This window comes from Oryctolagus cuniculus, chromosome 11 (genome assembly GCF_051225735.1).
Source record: "Oryctolagus cuniculus isolate XC-2025 breed Fujian yellow rabbit chromosome 11, ASM5122573v1, whole genome shotgun sequence".
Classification (NCBI taxonomy): Eukaryota; Metazoa; Chordata; class Mammalia; order Lagomorpha; family Leporidae; genus Oryctolagus; species Oryctolagus cuniculus.
This window is the reverse complement of record NC_142877.1, coordinates 4,644,889-4,662,597: the sequence shown is the minus strand read 5'-3', so window position 1 is coordinate 4,662,597 and position 17,709 is coordinate 4,644,889. Positions and strand designations below refer to the sequence as shown.

General features: G+C 62.9%; 1 protein-coding gene across 1 annotated transcript in view; it reads right to left on the bottom strand.

Annotated features, from left to right (window-relative positions):
• BMP7 (bone morphogenetic protein 7) overlaps positions 1–17,709 on the bottom strand; it is an 81,038-nt gene that overhangs the window by 38,543 nt on the left and 24,786 nt on the right. Inside the window, exon 2 of the mRNA XM_070051400.2 lies at positions 12,189–12,381. Coding sequence (XP_069907501.1) covers positions 12,189–12,381 — 193 coding nt within the window. The remainder of the gene's footprint in view (positions 1–12,188; positions 12,382–17,709) is intronic.

The following is a 17,709-nucleotide window of genomic DNA, read 5'->3' as shown; positions in this document are numbered from 1 at the left end:
GGGCTGAAGGGCCCTGTACAGGGCTCTGCAGGGGGATGCACCCCAGGGAGACCCTGTCCCTTTGCTCTGAGAGTGACAGCTTTCCCAGGAGGCTCGGGTCCAGCCGTTAGTCCTGAACCACTCTGCCCACCCTCCAAGGAGGGGGCGGAGCCCAAATCCCTACCCGACAGGTGCCACGTTTACAGAGAGCTCAACTAGGCCCTGAGAAGGAGCTAGAAGGAAAAATCGGACCCCTTAAAAGACTCTTGTCACCCAGCGGCCCTTCAAGCCCTGCCGCGTGCCGGGCTCTGTGCCGGGCCTGGGGGCGCCGAGGACCCAGGCCCTGCAGTTCAGGTGCCGTCGGGGCCAGCAGGCTAAGCTGCTGCCGGGGACACCCACATCTTACCAGGGCCCATGCAGGTCCCAGCTGCTCTGCTTCCAAGCCAGCTCCCTGCTAATGTGCCTGGGAAGCAGCCGGTGAGGCCTCAAGTGCTTGAGTTCTTGCCACCCCCATGGGAGACCTGGATGGGGTTCATGACTCCTGGCTCTGGCCTGGCCCAGCCTCAGCTGTTGTGGCCATTTGGAGAGTGAACCAGCTGATGGAAGCATTCTCTCTCTCTCTCTCTCTCTGTCGCTGGCACTCTGGCTTTCAAATAAACAAGTAAACCTTTAAAAAGTGAAGAATACCTGCTATTGAGTCAACAACCTATTTTAAATAAGAAAGAAAACGTGTGGCTGAGAAAAGTTGACCAACAGCGGGAGCGGACTGCACATGGGCTCCCCACCAAAAGCTGCTGTCAAGGTCACCAGAACCAAGCGGTACAAACTCACAGGCAAGGTCACGGCCAGGGTCAGGGCCGCAGCTGACGCTCCTCGACTCACAGCAGGGTCACCCACAGCAAAGCCACCAGGAGCAGAAAACACTGGAAGTCTGAACGGACTGCGACCCTCTTGGCGACCCAGTGCACGGGGGAGCGGCAGGAACTCACGCCGGCACCGCAGGACTGCCCAGGAACCAGGCTCCCTCCCACTGCCCAGGGTCCCGGCGCTGGGACAGATCCACATTCAGACTCCGGGTGCCGTCCCTGCTGAAGGCGTGGCCACCGTCCTGCCGTCGGGAAGCCAAGGAGCCCAGAGGAGCCCCGAGGAGCCCAGAGGAGCCCAGAGGAGCCCAGAGGAGCCCAGAGGAGCCCTGAGGAACCCAGAGGAGCCCCGAGGAGCCCAGAGCAGCCCAGAGGAGCCCTGAGGAGCCCCGAGGAGCCCAGAGGAGCCCTGAGGAACCCAGAGGAGCCCCGAGGAGCCCAGAGCAGCCTAGAGGAGCCCTGAGGAGCCCCGAGGAGCCCAGAGGAGCCCTGAGGAACCCAGAGGAGCCCAGAGGAGCCCTGAGGAGCCCCGAGGAGCCCAGAGCAGCACAGAGGAGCCCCGGGGAGCCCAGAGCAGCCCAGAGGAGCCCCGAGGAGCCCTGAGGAGCCATCCTAAGTCGGGTACTGCCCGCGACTGACGTGCGGGGTCACGGATGGTTTCCTGGGGTGGAAGCTGGCCCAGAAGGTAAACCCCAGAGCAGTGGAGAAGCCACCGCCTGCAGACGCATCGATCTTGTTTCCCCCATTACAGTGAACATGCCTGCTCACGTGACGGGAACGGGAGAGTCCGTGTGTGCGTGTGTGTGCGTTTCTGGACACCTGTGTGCATCCACACATTCGGGGGACAGCTGGATGTGAGGCTGGAGCCCCAGACTGCAGGAATTTGGAAGCACAAAGAGGCATCCAGATGAACGCAGACATCAGCAGACATTCTACCCGGGGCTGCAGGGCCCCACAGAGACGGACCCGGGCCAGCTGAACGCTCTGCTGCCTCTCTCCTGAAATTCTGAACGCATCTTTTTAAAGACTGACTTATTTATTTGAAAGGCAGAGTTACAGAGAGAGAGAGAGAGAGAGAGAGAGAGAGAGAGAGAGAGAGGTCTTCTATCCACTTTCAAATGGCCACAATGGCCGGAGCTGGGCTGATCCAAAGCCAGGAGCCAGGAGCTTCTTCCTGGTCTCCCACATGGGTGCAGGGGACCAAGGACTTGGGCCATCTTCTGCTGCTTTCCCAGGTCACAGCAGAGAGCTGGATCAGAAGTGGAGCAGCTGGGACTTGAACCGGTGCCCATATGGGATGCCGGCACTGCAGGAGGAGGCTTAGCCTACTACGCCACAGCACTGGCCCCATCTGAACACATTTTTAACAGAGGAAGGGCCCCTCTCCTCACGTTAGGTGTCCTAGGAGCTGGTCTCGCAGGCTCAGTGCCCCTGAAGGCTTCCAGCCCCTCCCCCGCTGGGCTGGGCTGGGCCGTGGCAGGTGGGCTTTCTCTGCAGACTTGCTCCAGGAGGTGTGACAAGGGCTCACTCTGGGCTCCTCTGCCCCAGACCCAGGAGTGGGTGCTGTGGTGGGGGTGGGTGGTGGCGACGATGCGTGGGAAGGGGGGAGCTCCAGCAGCCCCTCTGGGGGTGCACCCCCACGTGCAGCACCTCCGGATCTTTCTACCTGGCCATGGAGGCTGCAGGAGCTCTGATTCTCAGGCCGTACCCCTCCCCCAGGGGCACTGACAGTGTCTGATTGGGGAGGTCCCACTGCTCCGGGGTGGGGCAGGGGTTGAGGGGGAGGCCTGGGTGTGAGCCGGCTTCCCACTGGGTTAGGGAAAATCCCTGCGGGGAGCTACTTAGGAATGAGGGGTCTTATTCTGCCCAGTGGGGAGGTCTGCAGTGGAGGGTCTGGGGGTGGTGGGCTTCACCAGGCATCCGGTGAGGGTGGGGCATCTGAGCTCCTGCAGAGAGGCAGGGCCAGTGAGCCAGGAGGCAGAGGGGCAGGGGCGTCTCTCTGAAAAGCTGCCAGGATCCCATCGCAGGGGGCCTACCAGCAGCCTCCTCCGAAGGCCCCACCCCCAGACGCCGTAAACGGATTAATATCCATCCTTAATCATGAGCACAGAATTCTGGGACACAAGCCATTAACACGTGGGTCTTTGGGGAACACCCAAGCTACTGCCCAAACCTCAACACCAGAAGGGCTGCTTAACACTCACCCTGGAGAACGCCTCGTGCCCGCCAGGGTCAGCGGGGCCGCCGCTGAGAAACTGCCTTAAACAACCGCGACAGACGGAGGCAGAAATGCCGCAGCCCCTCTGGCCCCTGGCTGGGTGAGCGGTGTAGCTTTCTCCCAGAACCCCCTGCGGCACCCTCCAGGGTCCCCTCCCAGCCCGCTGCCCCACACCCCAGCGTCTCCTCCCAGGAAACACTTCCTACTCATTTACTGTCACGGCCGCATGACCGCATGGCAGGCTGGCTTTGCAGGGCCCTGACCTGAGACCAGAGGCCAGCAGGTTCACTCGGCGGCATCTTCTCTCGATTGGCAGTGGCTGCCGCGTTTGTGTGGCTGCCCTGGGGGTTCAGGAAGACGCCAGGGTCTGCAGGAGGGATGCTCTGCTCCACTGGCAATGCCTGCCTTGGCTGCAGAGGGAGCGTGGCGGTGCACGTGACGGTGCAGGCCGACTGTCAGCTTTGCCGCCTCCACTCTTGGACAGGCAACATGGAATTCCATGGCATCGCTCAGGACAACCCGAGGACCCAGGAAGAAGCAGTGTCTGGAAGACTGGGCTTTTCTCAGATGCCTACTCCCGAGTGAACTGGAACCAGCCAAGGACTTCACTAACCGCGGTTGTCTCCTTCAAAAGAACTTTGTGGCAGGAGCCGGCATGGTGGCATGGTGGTAAAGCCACCACCTGTGACACGGGCATCCCATATGGACGCCAGTTCAAGTCCCTGCTGCTCCACATCCGAATCAGCTCCCTGCTAATGCACCTGGGGAAGCAGTGGAAGACGGCCAGTGTGTGGGCCCTGCACTGCGTGGGAGACCCGGATGAAGCTCCTGGCTCCTGACTTAGGATCAGGGCAGTTGCAGCCATTTGGGGAGTGAAACAGCGGATGAAAGATCTCTGTCTTTCCCCCTCTCTCTGACTCTGCCTTCCAAATAAATAAAATAAATATTGGGGCCAGAGCTGTGGCATAGCGGATAAAGCCACTGCCTGCAGTACCGGCATCCCACTTGGGCGCTAGTTCTAGTCCCAGCAGTTCCTCTTCCGATCCAGCTCTCTGCTATGGTCTGGGAAAGCAGTAGGAGATGGCCCAAGTCCTTGGGCCCTGCACCCACATGGGAGACCTGGAAGAAGCTCCTGGCTCCTGGCTTTGGATCAGCTCAGCTCCAGCCATTGCAGCCATCTGGAGAGTGAACCAGTGGAAGGAAGACCTCTGTCTCTCTCTCCCTCTCTCTCTCTCTCTCTCTGCCTCTGCCCCTCTGTAACTCTGCCTTTCAAATAAATAAATAAATCTTTACAAAATAAAATTTAAAAATAAAACAAAATACATCTTTAAAATAAAAAAAAATTTTAAATAATCAGAGAGCTCCCTGGTAAGCCTGCACCGCCTCCTCCTGCAGAGCTAACAGTGGGCAGGTCCCTCTCCTCCCAGCTACAGAGGACTGCTCATGACCAAATTGAAAAATATTACTTCTCTTTGTCTCCTGCCAAAAAGGCTAAAGCAGTTGCAGGCCCTGCTATGGAGCACAGATGTGAACACCCTTGGAGACGCGGACTCCTACAGGCGAGCCGAGGTCCAGGCGCGGAGACGCTGCTGGAACTGCAGCGCTGGCTCGCGCGTGCACACACACGGCCCAGCCCGCGGCCCGCGCTCCCGAGGTGCGTTCCAGCGCAGCGGGAGCCCAGGCCGCGGCACACAAGCCCGTGTCGCCGAGCCAGCCTGGGTCCTCGCTGGAATAAATAATTACAGTCAGCACAGGCAGGCTCCCAGGGATGGAACGCGGTGTAATTACGGGCAATTTTCACGTTTTGGAAATGGGGCTCAGATGCTGAAGAAGGGTTGCAAACCAGGCGTCCCTGGGTTTCAGTCCTCGAAGGGAGAGCACGTTGCGCGGGGACCGACCGGCCCCAGGCCGACGTGCCGGCCAGCACCGGCTCATCCGACAGGTCCCGGTGGCGCAGGGCCACGTGCCAGGGGACGGCTCCGTGCCTATGACGGCAGGCTCTGGGAACTCGGGGCACCCACGTGCTAAGCGGAAGGCCAGCTCACTCACCCACACGCGGAACAGAAGCTCACGGAGTGGCTACCGTGTGCCAGGCTCCGGGCACAACGGGCACGCCAGCAGCCGAAACAGATAAAGCCCACCATGTGGACAGCCTTGCCGCCCCTGCCGTCGGGTCACTGCAGCTCCCACCCGGATCTTGACTCTGAAGCCCAGCGCGAGTTAACCGGAGAGGTCAGCCAGCGGCCCCGGGGTCATCCAGCTTCCAAGGGGCAGAACCAGGGTGGTTCCACGTGCACCTCCCACGCCACACAGCACTGCTGGGACACACGGGGAGGGCGATAATCTTCTCTGCCTCAGTTTCCCTGCCTCTTTCCAGGAAGAGAAAATGCAAACAGACGCACGCTTCTTTCCCTCGATCCCTAACCTTGTGCTGGGCCTCAGTTTTCTCTCCTGTAAAATGGGGTGATCAAGGGCACCTCCCCCACCCCGCACTGGGGGCCTTTGTGAGAAGCATGACAAGTGCCGGCTGCGCGGGGTTCGGCTTTGTCATCACTCCCGGCTGGCGGGCTGCACGGTGAATTGGCCAGGTCCCTAACGCACCCCCACCCGGGCTCACTGGCTCACTGATCCCTACACGACCCCACACTTGCAAAGAACCACACAGGACGCCTTGTAGCTGCCAGCATCGGCTGCACGGGCTGGCTCCTCCAGACGACCGCCTACCACCACCCACGTTCTCCCCCGCGGCTCCCCCAGCTGGCCTCAGACCACAGGACAGGGAGCCAGGGGGCACTCGGCCGCGGGGCCGAGCGGCTGTGTCTGCGGCTCTAACTGGTGGGCCCTGCTCGGCCGGGTGGCACTGAGTGTAGGCTTTGACCACAGAGGACTCCACGGGCAAGCAGCAGGCGCAAAGGCCCATGGCTCTGCTCAGGCAGCTCTGAGCCGGGGTGTGCAGTGGGTCCCCGAGAAAGGGCCACAAGGCAGAAGGCCAGGGCACCCCAACCCAGGCAGTTCATGGGCCTCTGCCCAGCTCCCAGGATGCCCCTGCCGGCTGGAGCTGGGGCAGCACATCCTGAGACGGCGGCTCCGCACGCGTGCTCACGCCCTGGGGCAGAGGTGCAGAGCGAGGGGTGGAAGTCAGGAGACCCAGGAGATGGGGAACCAGGCACACTGGCCTCAGAGCTGCAAGAAAGCCTGGAAGCTTCCGGAAGCTTCCAGAGCCAGAGGCTGGAGGCATCTCGGCCCTCAGCCAGTCCTCTCCCTGCGCCGCCACTGAGACTGACCTTGAAGGACCCTGCGCTGGGCTGAGCCCCACAGGCAGAAAGGCAGGGAGCTCTGAGGGCAGGGTGGGGGAGCCTGCAAGCCAGAACCAGGAGGCCACTCCCTCCCAGCTGGTGGGCTTTCGAAAGCAGGGCTCTCAGGAGACCAGGAGAGGCCTTAACCACCCTGCACAGCCCGTCTCACTTCTAGGAAACGTCAGTGCCCAGCTTAGTGCCCCCGTGAACCAGAGGCCTTCTAAGCCCCAGGAGAATCTGGCCAGGACTGGGAGCCACACACAGCTCTGCCTCGGCACCTGACCCCCTGGGCCCCAGGTGAGAAATCGCCCGCCTGGGCTGCACGGCAGAGACCAGCGGTGTGACCCCAGGGACCTACTTCCATCTCTGAGCTGGCGTCCGCGCCTGGTTTCAGGGGATCAAAGCCAAGGCCAGCACACAGCTGGCACGAGGCTGCCCGGGAAAACCTCGACCCCTGCTGGTGGTACATTCCCACAGGACCACCCCCTGCCCAACGGTGACCACAGTCGGCTCAAACCCGCCTTGCTGGCCACCAAGTCCTCAGCCAGCACTCACGGGGCCGCCACCTGTGAGTCGAGGACCAGGCTAGGGGAGGATGTCCCGTCCCACCTCCCTGGAGCCATCCTGGGCAGCGGGGACCGCAACGTCCCTGCTTCTACACTGAGCCCCACACACCTGCTCGGGGAGGCGGGCAGAACCCGTGCGGCACCCCTAGGAGCCTGGCAGAGGTGCGGCACCCAATGCCTGCCTCTGGGTTGGAGCCACAGCTCCCGGTCCTCCCGTGCCCCGGACAATCTGGCTGCAGGAGCCCTGGGCTGGGCTGAGCTGCTCCGAAGAGCAGGACAGAACCCCATGAGACGAAGGGCAGAGCTGCGAGCAGGTGACCAGCTCCTGCAGGGCTGGGGGCACAGCCTGGCAAGGGAGCCCCCATCTCCCCCCACAGGAAGTCAGGAGCCAGGTGCCTGGGGAGGCATGGGCAGGGCACCGGTGGGGCTAAAGGGAGCGCAGCAGCAGCCGCAGGGCCTCCCAGCGCAGGCTGCAGCCTGGGACCCGCGGGGAAGGAAGGGGGCTGGGATGGAAAGTGCCCAGCCCAGTTTCATGAATGAAAGGTTCGCAGGGGGGCCGGCGCCCTGGCTCACTGCCCCAGAGACCCTCACGTTCTACAGGAACCAAAGTTTGAGCCAACAGGGACGGGAGCAAGCCCAGCTCCTGGAAGCCAGCCCGGAGGGTGAGCCTCCGACGCCCATCTCTTAGCCACGCCCACCCCTCCCATCAGAGGCCTCCAGAGCCGAGGCCGCTGTCACCTCTCAGCCCCACTTGCCCCATGGGCCACTGGGCGGCTTCTTGCATCCTCCCAGCTGTCCAGGGTCGAGCTCTGGGCAAAGCCAAGGGCAGCAGTTGGCCAGCAGAGAAGCTGGGGTCCACCAGGGCCAGTGGGCCTGCCAGAAAGTAACCTCCTCTCGGGGGGACACGGGACGATCAAACACCAGCTAATCCCCAGCAGCCCCGGGGCCTTCCTGGGGCTCAGGCAGGACCAGATGTCCCAGCCCTGCCCAGCTGGGCGGCCGGCAGGGGTGAGGCCCACGGCTCCCACAGCAGAGCCCAGGGCGGCTGCATGGCGGGACGGCAAGGCCAGCTTTGGGCTCCTCCACGGAAGCAGCTGCACGGCCCAGGCTGGGGGCGTGAGCAGCCCAGCTCCAGGCTGGCACAGGGGGGCTACTGGAGGCACACGGGGCCCAGAGAGCACCCCCAAGCCCAGCCCCCATCCCCGCGGGAGAAGGCAAAGCCGGGGGGAGGTAGCACAGTTGACACATGCTGGCGAGGCAGTGACCCAGCCACAGCCTGGAGCTGTCTGTCCAGTTTCCCAAGCAAGCCACAGGGAGGAAGGAGGGCACCGCCCCGGCATCCGGCCCTGCTCTGAGTGCGGGTCCCCTCACCCCGGCAGGGGGTCCTCAAGCATCCCCACCTCACAGAGAAGGACCTGAGGCCCCGCTGCCGGGACTGGGACCCCCTCTCAACGCCCGGCTCATCTCCTCGGGGGAGCCACGTGCTAGAACATGGTCAAAAACAAGACCGCCAGTCCAGAACATGAATATGTGAGCAATTTCCTAAAAAATCCTCTTCAGGAGGGTGGGGGCTCTGCTTCCGTCACTCAGATGCCCACTGCCCCTCCCTCCTGCCACACCCACTTTCATGAGTCCCACCTGCCAGATCTTGGCACCTCCTCTGCCTGGACAGGCACTCCCCGAGGCCAGGGCCTGGCCAGTGCCGGCAGATGCCCGGTACCCAGCACGCGGCAGGTGCACAGGGCTGCAGTGTCAGGGCGGGACCAGCAAGCCTGAACTGTCTGTCATCTCTGACAGCCGTGTGACCCACCCTGGCCCCCCGCCAGGCGCTGAGTGCCTGTCCGGCCCAGCCCTCTGCAACCACAGTGACTCAGGCGTCTCCCTCCCCCGCAAGCCTCAGGATCCCGCCCAGGGATCACGGGCAGGGTGGAGGAGGCACCGGGGGCCCACAGAGACAGCAGGTGGATGCCGACACAGGCAGAAGGGGCAGCTGCCCACAGCCAGGCGGGGAACCCAAACCCAGACCCTCCCCTGGCTTTGCTGGGACCCACGCTTGCTGTGCCTGTGGAGTATGGTCCTCACAGTCCTAGGGGACATGCTCTGTTCTGCTACCGCCGGATCCCGCTTGTCATTCAGACACCCACTGCCAGTGCTCAGCGAGGCATCCATGACAACCCAGCCCACGTACACCTGCCGCGCTGTCACCTTGCCCGAGCTTGTCACCTCACCTTGTCTGATTCTCCGCCCCCAGGCGTCCTGCCTCATCTTCCACCCATCCTATCCCCCAAAGGACGTGTTCAGGTCCCAAGTCTGGTCCTCGTCACTGTGGCCTTGTTTGGAAACAGTCGCCGCCACTGCTCAGCGTGAGGTCCTGTGTGTGGGCCAGGCCCCTCACCCAACGCAGGACATGGGGAGAAGCCACGTGGAGACAAAGAGGGCCACATAGCAATGGACAAAGAGTTGGGTTCAGCTGTGAGTCAGGAGAGGCCGCGACTCAACGGCCCCCAGCAGGAGCTGGAGGAGGCGGGGGGTGGGGGGGATGCATACAGAGTGCAGAGGGAGCAGGGCCGGCCCACGCCTGGACTCCGGACCACCAACCCCAGAACTGTAAGGCAATGGACAGCTCTCGTAAGCCACCTGCTTGCACGGTGCCTTCTTCACGCAGTCCCCCATTGCGTCTGTTCTCATCTTGCTCAGACACACCACTCATACTGGATTAGGGCCATACGGCTGTTTGCCCTCATCTGCCACAATTCTCTCTTTACAGCCCCATCTTCCAATACAGTACCCTTCTGAGGTTGTCCAACTGGGGGCACACCTTGCTGGGAGGGGGCACCGTTTTGCCCGTAACATAGTCTTGAAACGCTAGGGAAGGTGTGGTAAGGATGCACCACTTCAAACCGAGGGAGCAGGGGAGGGGAAAGGGGAACTTGGAAGAAGAGATGAGGGAGAGAAAGGCAAAGAACCAGGAGGAAGGAAGAGGGGAGGGGGAGGGAGGGAGGAAAGGGGGGGAAGGGAGAGAGAGAGCAAGCGCAAAGGACAGAGAAAGACCTTAGAGCCCCAGGCACCTCCTGCACCCCTCAGCCAGGAACTGAGCGCAGGAGCCGCCATCGTCCAAGCTCTGAGCAGAGAGCCTGGCACACGGGAACTCGGTGGCTCCTAATTCCGGGACCCCTGAGCCCACGGGTAGCCGGCCTGACAGCAGCCCTGAGCCCTCAGCACCTGCCCTCCTGCGTGGGAAGAGCGGGAGCCATTGGTGGAGCTGCCCCTGGCCGCAAGAGCCGAGCCTGCGGGTGCCGGCGGTCGGGAAGCCAGCTGTGGCCCAGGAAGGAGGCACTCAGCATTCCGGGGGTTCCCACAGACTCAAGGAGCCGGGGCCACAGGGGCCGGCCGCTCCTGCCCAGGTGGTCACCGCCAAGCCCCCGGTGCTGCTGAGCCGGACTCCCTCGCGGCCACGACACTCCCGAAGTCAGACCGCCCAGGAGCTCCTGAGAGGGAGGCGGCAGCCTGGGTGCGAGCGCGGCCCGGGGCTTGCACGAGGACACCGACTCCACTGACCGAGGGTCCCCGGGCCCCGGCCTCGCCCCAGCTAGCTGGCCTTCATGAGAAAAGTCCGTTTGTTCACGAGTCCTGGGCGAGTTCTCAGAAGGCAGAGCAAACACCGGCCACTCCCAAGGACGAACTGGACGCCTCTTCCCATGGCTGAGTCTGGGGGCCTCCCGGGATTCGCTGGGGCACCCGAGCGCCTTTAGTGAGACTCGGGGCTGACAGCCAGGCCTGTCTGCCCTGCCGTGCAGGGAACAGCGCCTGCCTCCTGCCTGGGCCCCCTCTCCAGCCTGGGGAGACGGCACAGGGCAGAGCCGGGTGGGGCCGAGGGCTCTAGGGCGCTAGGAGGCAGCTCTAGCCATGCTGGGACACCCTTGTACCCCATCACACCGACAAAGACAGGCACAGTTGTGTCGGGAGCACACGGGCAAGAACCCCCGCCTGGGCTTCTAAGAGCAGAAGTTGGCAGAACCCAAACCAGCGGAGTGAGCTGCATCTACCCACGTGACCCGCGTCACTCCCAGAACTCCATGCGATAGCCAGACACATGCGCAGACGCGGCCCCTCACAGCCGAGCCAGGAGACGGTGACCGTCTCAGGGCGTGACCCATCCCTGCAAGACCGAGGGTGCCCACGTGGGCCGATGGGAAGCTCAGGTGAGCTTTGAGCCCTGCTGGCAAACGCTGGGCACAGCAGGAGAGCTGTGTTCCCCGCGAGGAACACACAACAGCACAACGGAATCTGCCCACTGACGAGGCCTGAGCCCCGCGCTGGGGCGTGGGGGCTCTGTGGGTGGAGGGAGCCCCTCCCTCACCCCCGCTGCCACCCCTGCTGTCTCCTCCACAGCACGCAGCGGGTGCGTCTGCGCATCCAGAGCCCCCCTCCACAGGGAAGACGTCCTGAAGGCCCCAGACCGTGGGCCCACGTCCTCGGTGGCTGGGGTCCAGGTCACTTCCGACCTCGGCCCTCGGCCACTGCGTCGCAGCCTCGGAAGCCGGCATGAACGTGGACTGAGGCAGTGGGCGCAGGGCCACGGACACGCCTGGGAGAAGCTTGGTTCTCGGTGTCTAAGATGAACCCCAAAGCCTCAGTGCTGGGCCACGGCCCCCGTCCCTGCCTCCTGCTAAAGCCGGCGTCCTGGCGTCGCGGCCGTGATGGAGCTGCCCCACGGGGCCTGTCACCTCCCCTCAGGGCTGCACAGACGGCCGGGCCTTCTCTGAGTCGCCCTACCTCTCACAAGACCTTGAAGTTCAAGGGCCCCCAGAACGCGAAGTCTCCTGCCCGCGTGACTCGTGGGAGGCTGGCGGTTCCCTGCCATGGTTGGCTTTGGGCCGTGCTCCCTAGCACCGTATCACCAGCAGCCGCCTTCCGGGGTTGCTGACATCACAGACGGACTTGGGGGTGGTCAGTGGGGGGGGCACCTACAAAAGCCTCTCTTCCCCGCCCCTCGGCCCTGCGCCTTACGAACACCTGCAGCCTCACACATGCCTGCTCCCTGCCTCGCTGTTCCCGCGGGATTCGTGCACGGTCTTACTTTAAGAAACAGTGACCTGCACCACACACCTGCCTTTAAGAAGATGGCCAGACAGGGCCTGGCACGGGGTGGGTGTTCGCTGGAAGAAGCCACCAAGCCCGGCCTGCCCCTCCCCCGCCGTCACCGCCTCCCCCCTCGCCGGCGGGGGGTGGCGGCGGCACCCGCCCAGCACCTGGCAGCACCCACCTGCCCAAGTGCTCCTGCAGCACCTGGTACACGCGGATGCGGAACGTCTCGTTGTCAAAGCGCTCCCGGATGTAGTCCTTGTAGATCCGGAACTCGGCGGCCGTCACTGCTTCTCCCTCGGGGATCTTGGAAAGATCGAACCGGAACTCGCGGTGGTGGTAGCGCGGGTGGAAGAATTCCTTGTCGTGTTCCACTGCAAGGGGAGCAAACACAGCACCAGGGCCCGTTAGCGTCCGGCTCCTCTCTAGGTCCAGCGCCCAGGCCTCTCGCCCCAGCCCGGGGGTGGGGGGGCGACTTACCCACTGCCAGCAACCCCTGGGGGTGACCGCCCCAGCCACGTGGGAAGGTCGCAGGCTCACACCCCGGGGCTGAGTCCAGCCCACTGGGCAAAGCGGGGCACTGACCACAGCTGAGCCAGGGGCCCCGGCCAGCCCCCGGTCCCGGAGCTCAGCTCCCAACTAGCACTGTGGCCTTTGGGCAAGCACCCAGGAAACCCACTGGACCCCCGTCTCATCACCCAGGAAACCCACTGGACCCCCGCCTCATCACCCAGGAAACCCACTGGACCCCCACCTCATCACCCAGGAAATCCACTGGACCCCCACCTCATCACCCAGGAAACCCACTGGACCCCCGCCTCATCACCCAGGAAACCCACTGGACCCCCGCCTCATCACCCAGGAAACCCACTGGACCCCCGCCTCATCACCCAGGAAACGGGGACAGCAGCCCTCATTCAGGGGCTGAGTGGCCAAAGTACGGACACATCTCAGAAGCAGCTAGGGCCAGAGGGTGGTCAGCGGTCACCACGGCCATCGGAGGCCACCGAGCGCTGCACGCAGAAGTCACCCTGCAAGGTCCGGAAACCTGGAGAGGCCCTGGCCCCCGGAGCCTGGCCTGCTCACCACGCCTTGGCCAAGTCCAAGTTACCAGAGAGGACACTGACCGTGGACGGGACAGCAAGCACAGAGAGGACACTGACCGTGGACGGGACAGCAAGCACAGAGAGGCGCCGGCCCCCAGCTGCTCACACCACCCTGAGCCACGTGATAACCACAGCTCCTGGGCGGGGCCCGGAAGCAGCCCCAGGTACTGCCAAGGAGAAGCCAGCAACCACAGCCTGGCATCACCAGTGGTAACAGAGGGACCGGCGCCAGCATGCGTGGTCCCAGGATCCCTCCCGATGACCGCCCCCCACCGTCTGCTCTCCTTATACCCACAGGGGGCTTCTCTACCTGCCCAGTCCAGGCGAAAGGCCAGGGAGGGCTCTTCCATTTCCTCTTCCAGAGAGAGCAGCCACCGGGAATCAAGTGACCTCAGGAGAGGAGACCCCAGGTGACCCCAGGGATGCGCTGGGCCAGGCCTCGGTCACCTGCTAGAGCAGCCCACAGGCACACCCGGCTAGGAGGGGAGTGTGGCACCGCACTGTTAGAGCTCACCTGGGACCCAAGAGGCACCAAGCAGCCCACCCAGGCTCTGAGATCTGAGAAAGAAGCCCACATCCCACCCAAGCACACGCCTCGGGCCCCTGTGGCTCTGTGGCCTGCTGGCCATGGGACAGGGACATCTCTGCCTGCCTGCCAGAACCCGCTCAGGGCACTTCTGTCCTGTGCCGCCTGTGCACAGCCACCGTCAGCGGCCCCGTCCACCCTCGCGGGGACCAAGAAGCAGGGCGTCAGCACCCCCTCCCTGGCTCCACACACCCGGGGTCGGTCAGTTCGGAACACTCCACACAAGATGCAACACAGCTCCTGCCCTCAGTGCGCTGTGTGCTCACGAGACTCCTCCCATTAGGGGGCCCGTCACTCACCCTCCCTGCCGCCCCATGGGTCTATATTATCCTGTGCGTCCACATGCTCGCCAGGGCCTGGGCCTGGGCAGCTGCGGCCAGAGCATGGCGGTCAGTACAGGGCTGCTCTGGATGCGGCAGGCCGTGTGCGTGGTGCTGGGGGGTGTGCCCCCAGAGCGGAGCTGGGCGGCCTAGCTCCGCGAACGCCGCCTCCTCTTCTCCCCCAGCGACCACCAGAGGTGTGAAGAGTACATGGGGGAGCAGGGGAGGAGGGCAGGGCTGCCTGACAAAGTGGGGTGGGCACAGGCCAGAGACCACCACAGTCTCAAGTGCTTCTCTCCAGGGGACCGGGACAGGCGACAGCACAGGGGGTTGGAGGCCCAGCAAGTGGAAACAACTCCAGAGAGTATCCCTGGACCCCAGGGAGCTCCCATGAGCTGTCAGCCCAGACACCGCTCCCCACCCTGCACCCCAGGGAGCTGTCAGCCCAGGCACTGCCCCCACCCTGCACCCCAGGGAGCTGTCAGCCCAGGCAGCGCCGCCCCCACCTCCACACTTGCGCCACTGGGAGGGGCGCCCAGTGCAGGCTCCACGGCACCTGGAGCTCCACCACCCCGCCCGATCCGAGCTCACTGACACCCACCCCAACTACACGGAAGAGACAAAGGGCTACGGGCTTGCTGGCCCTCCAGGCGGTGGCACCAGCACGGCCTCTCCCTGCTCCCTGGCTGCCCCCTCTCAGGCCTGGGGGGGAGGTTCATCCTCATCTGGACTAAACACTAGAGCGACGTTTGAACACGCGCAACGGAAGCCCAGGTGGGATCCTGGAGTCACCAGTAAGAAAGGAGACACCAGTGTGCGGTGACGAACCCGGGGCTCGGGCAGCAGCTGAAGATGTCACTTGTCTCATGTACAAGAGAAACCAGCGAACGCCTTCCGTTACCAAGATGGTGAAGTCTGTTTCTCTACAGGGAGCTGGTGGGGAGGCGGCCAGCTCCACCCCTGCCGACACCGACGCTGGGACGGCGCCGCGTTGCTTATCCAAGGATGGCGGGAAGCCCGAGCCCGCTGTCATTTGCTCCTTTTTGTAAAGATTTGTTTATTTATTTGGAAGGCAGAGTTACACAGAGGCAGAAGGAGAGAGAGAGAGAGAGAGAGAGAGAGAGAGAGGTCTTCCATCCGCTGGTTCACTCCCCAGTTGGCTGCAATGGCAGGAACTGGGCCGATCCAAAGCCAGGAGCCAGGAGCTTCTCCAGGGTCTCCCACATGGGTGCAGGGGCCCAAGGACTTGGGACATCTTCCACTGCTTTCCCAGGCCACAGCAGAGAGCTGGATCGGAAGTGGAGCAGCCAGGACTCAAACCGGCGCCCATATGGGATGCCCGCACTGCAGGCAGCGCTTTACCTGCTACGCCACAGCACCAGCCTGTTATTCACCTCTTCCTGAAACCCACAGCAGCCAATGTTCTGAAAGTGATGTCGTTTCATTGTCAAAGAAGGCGCAGTCATGGAAAAAATACAGGAGCAGTGAATGAGTCCAAATCCAAGCCAAATTCCATCCTCTTCTTCCCAAAGTTTTCTTTCTTTTCTTTTAAGATTTATTTATTTATTTGAAAGTCAGAGTTACAGAGAGAGGTCTTCCATCTGCTGGTTCACTCTCCAAATGGCTGCAATGGCCAGGGTTGGGCCAGGCCAAAGCTAGGAGCCAGGAGCTTCTTCCAGGCCTCCCACACGGGTGCAGGGGCCCAAGCACTTGGGCATCTTCCACTGCTTTTCCCAGGCCATTAGCATGGAGCTGGGTTGGAAGTGGAGCAGCCGGGACTTAAACCAGCGCCCATATCGGAGGCCGGTGTTGCAAGCGGCAGCTTTACCCGCTAAGCCACAGTGTTGGACCCCGTAGTTTCTTTTCTACGGGAGCCACCCCGAACTTGGAATCTGGGCCATTTCCACTTGGTACCAACGCAATCCGATCACTCCACCGGTGTAGGCAGAAGCCTGCAGGAACCTTTGGGGCACATCTGTACACTTCCTTCTTAAGTCACCAGGACTTGGGTATCAAAGTAAGCGTCTACAGTTGATGCCGGCTGTGCCCACGGAGGAGGGAGACCAGAGGCTGCGGCCCAGGCTCTGCCACCCCAGCCATCGCAGCCCAGCCGGCCGGCAGCGCACAGGAACTGACCAAGGACTTTCGTATTCACAGGACTCGAAGGGCCCACGTTGCTGGGACCAAAAGCTAAGTCCAAGGGAAGCGCGTCTGGAAAAAAGCCATCATGACAGCAACCAGCCCATGGCCGTCCCCGAGCCAGTTCCAGCGCCTTCCCCTACACACACCTCCAACAGCCCCAACACTGGCCTCGGAGGGGCAATTCTGGGCTGGAACACGCAGACGGGAACAAGAAGTGCCCACCTGGGTGGGCACCCCACTCACGACCCTCCGACACATCAAGGAAGACCCCGCCCCAGATCCGAGCAAGCCCTGTGCCCCTGCATCACCCAGGAGCGTCTGACACCCTTCCACCCGCCGCCCCGAGACGCGTGCGGGCAGAGCCCGCCCCACGCTGGAGGCCTCTGAACGTGGCCGACAGCCGGCAGGTGAGTCGGCTGTGAGAGGCAGCACGTGTGCAGGTGCCGGTGTTGGGAACCGAACTCTCGACAGCGAGGGGTGTGATGCACCTGTGTGTGTGCAGAGTGACACCAGCAGGATCAACACCGCGAACTTGCACAGGCGAGAGACTGCAGAGCCAGACATTCTTACAAGCGTGAGAAACAGACAGAGGAGCTGTAACAGTCCTGCCGCCCAGCAAATCACTCTGTGCCAGGGCACGGCTGGGCGGAGGGACAGTCACCGTGACACCTCCAGCAGGTGCCACGTGTGCGTCTCCTGAAGTCTCGTTATCATGTGGCAGTCAACACAGGAGGCCCTAAGGGGCGGCCATCCTTTCTTTAAAGATTTATTTATTTATTTGAAAGGTAGAGTTATGGGGGAGGGCAGGAGAGGGAGGGAGAGGGAGACAGAGAGAGACAGAGAGACAGAGAGGGAGAGAGAGAGAGAGAGAGAGAGAGAGAGAGAGAGAGAGAGAGGTCTTCTATTGGCTGGTTCACTCCTCAGGTGGCTGCAACAGCCAGGGCTGGACCAAGCTGAAGCCAGGAGCGGGTCTCCCACGTGGGTGCAGGGGCCCAAGCACTTGCGCCATCTTCTACTGCTTTCCCAGGAGCATTTGCAGAGAGCTGGATCAGAACTGGAGCAGCCGGGACTCGAACTGGTGTTCACTTAGGCTGCTGGCATCACAGGCAGTGGCTCAATCCACTGCGCCCCAGCACCAGCCGTGGGGGCCGCCACCGTCATCCACGACCCCCTTCTTCCAGGGGAGGATGGGAGGTACAAGCCCTAGTCCTGGTCAGACACAGATCTCACTGGTTTTTATGGAATCTGAAGGGAAAGAACCCCTGTTTGTTGTCTGCCTCGAATTCCAAGGATGTGGCCCAGTGCTCCGGGCAGCCATGGCCACGGCCATGCAGACGGCCGGTCCAGACAGGGAGCCTGAGGTTGGAACTGGGGGGGGGGGGGGCAGCCTGCCAGGTTGGTTCCCGGCCCTTCCGGAAGGTCAGGTCTGCGGTCTTCCAGTCCGAGTTAGAACGAGACTTTCACGAGTCCCGATGAAGCTAGCTGGAGCCAGATGGCGACCGTGTGCAGCCAGGGCAGCTCTAAGCCAACGCAAGCCCGCTGGGTCCA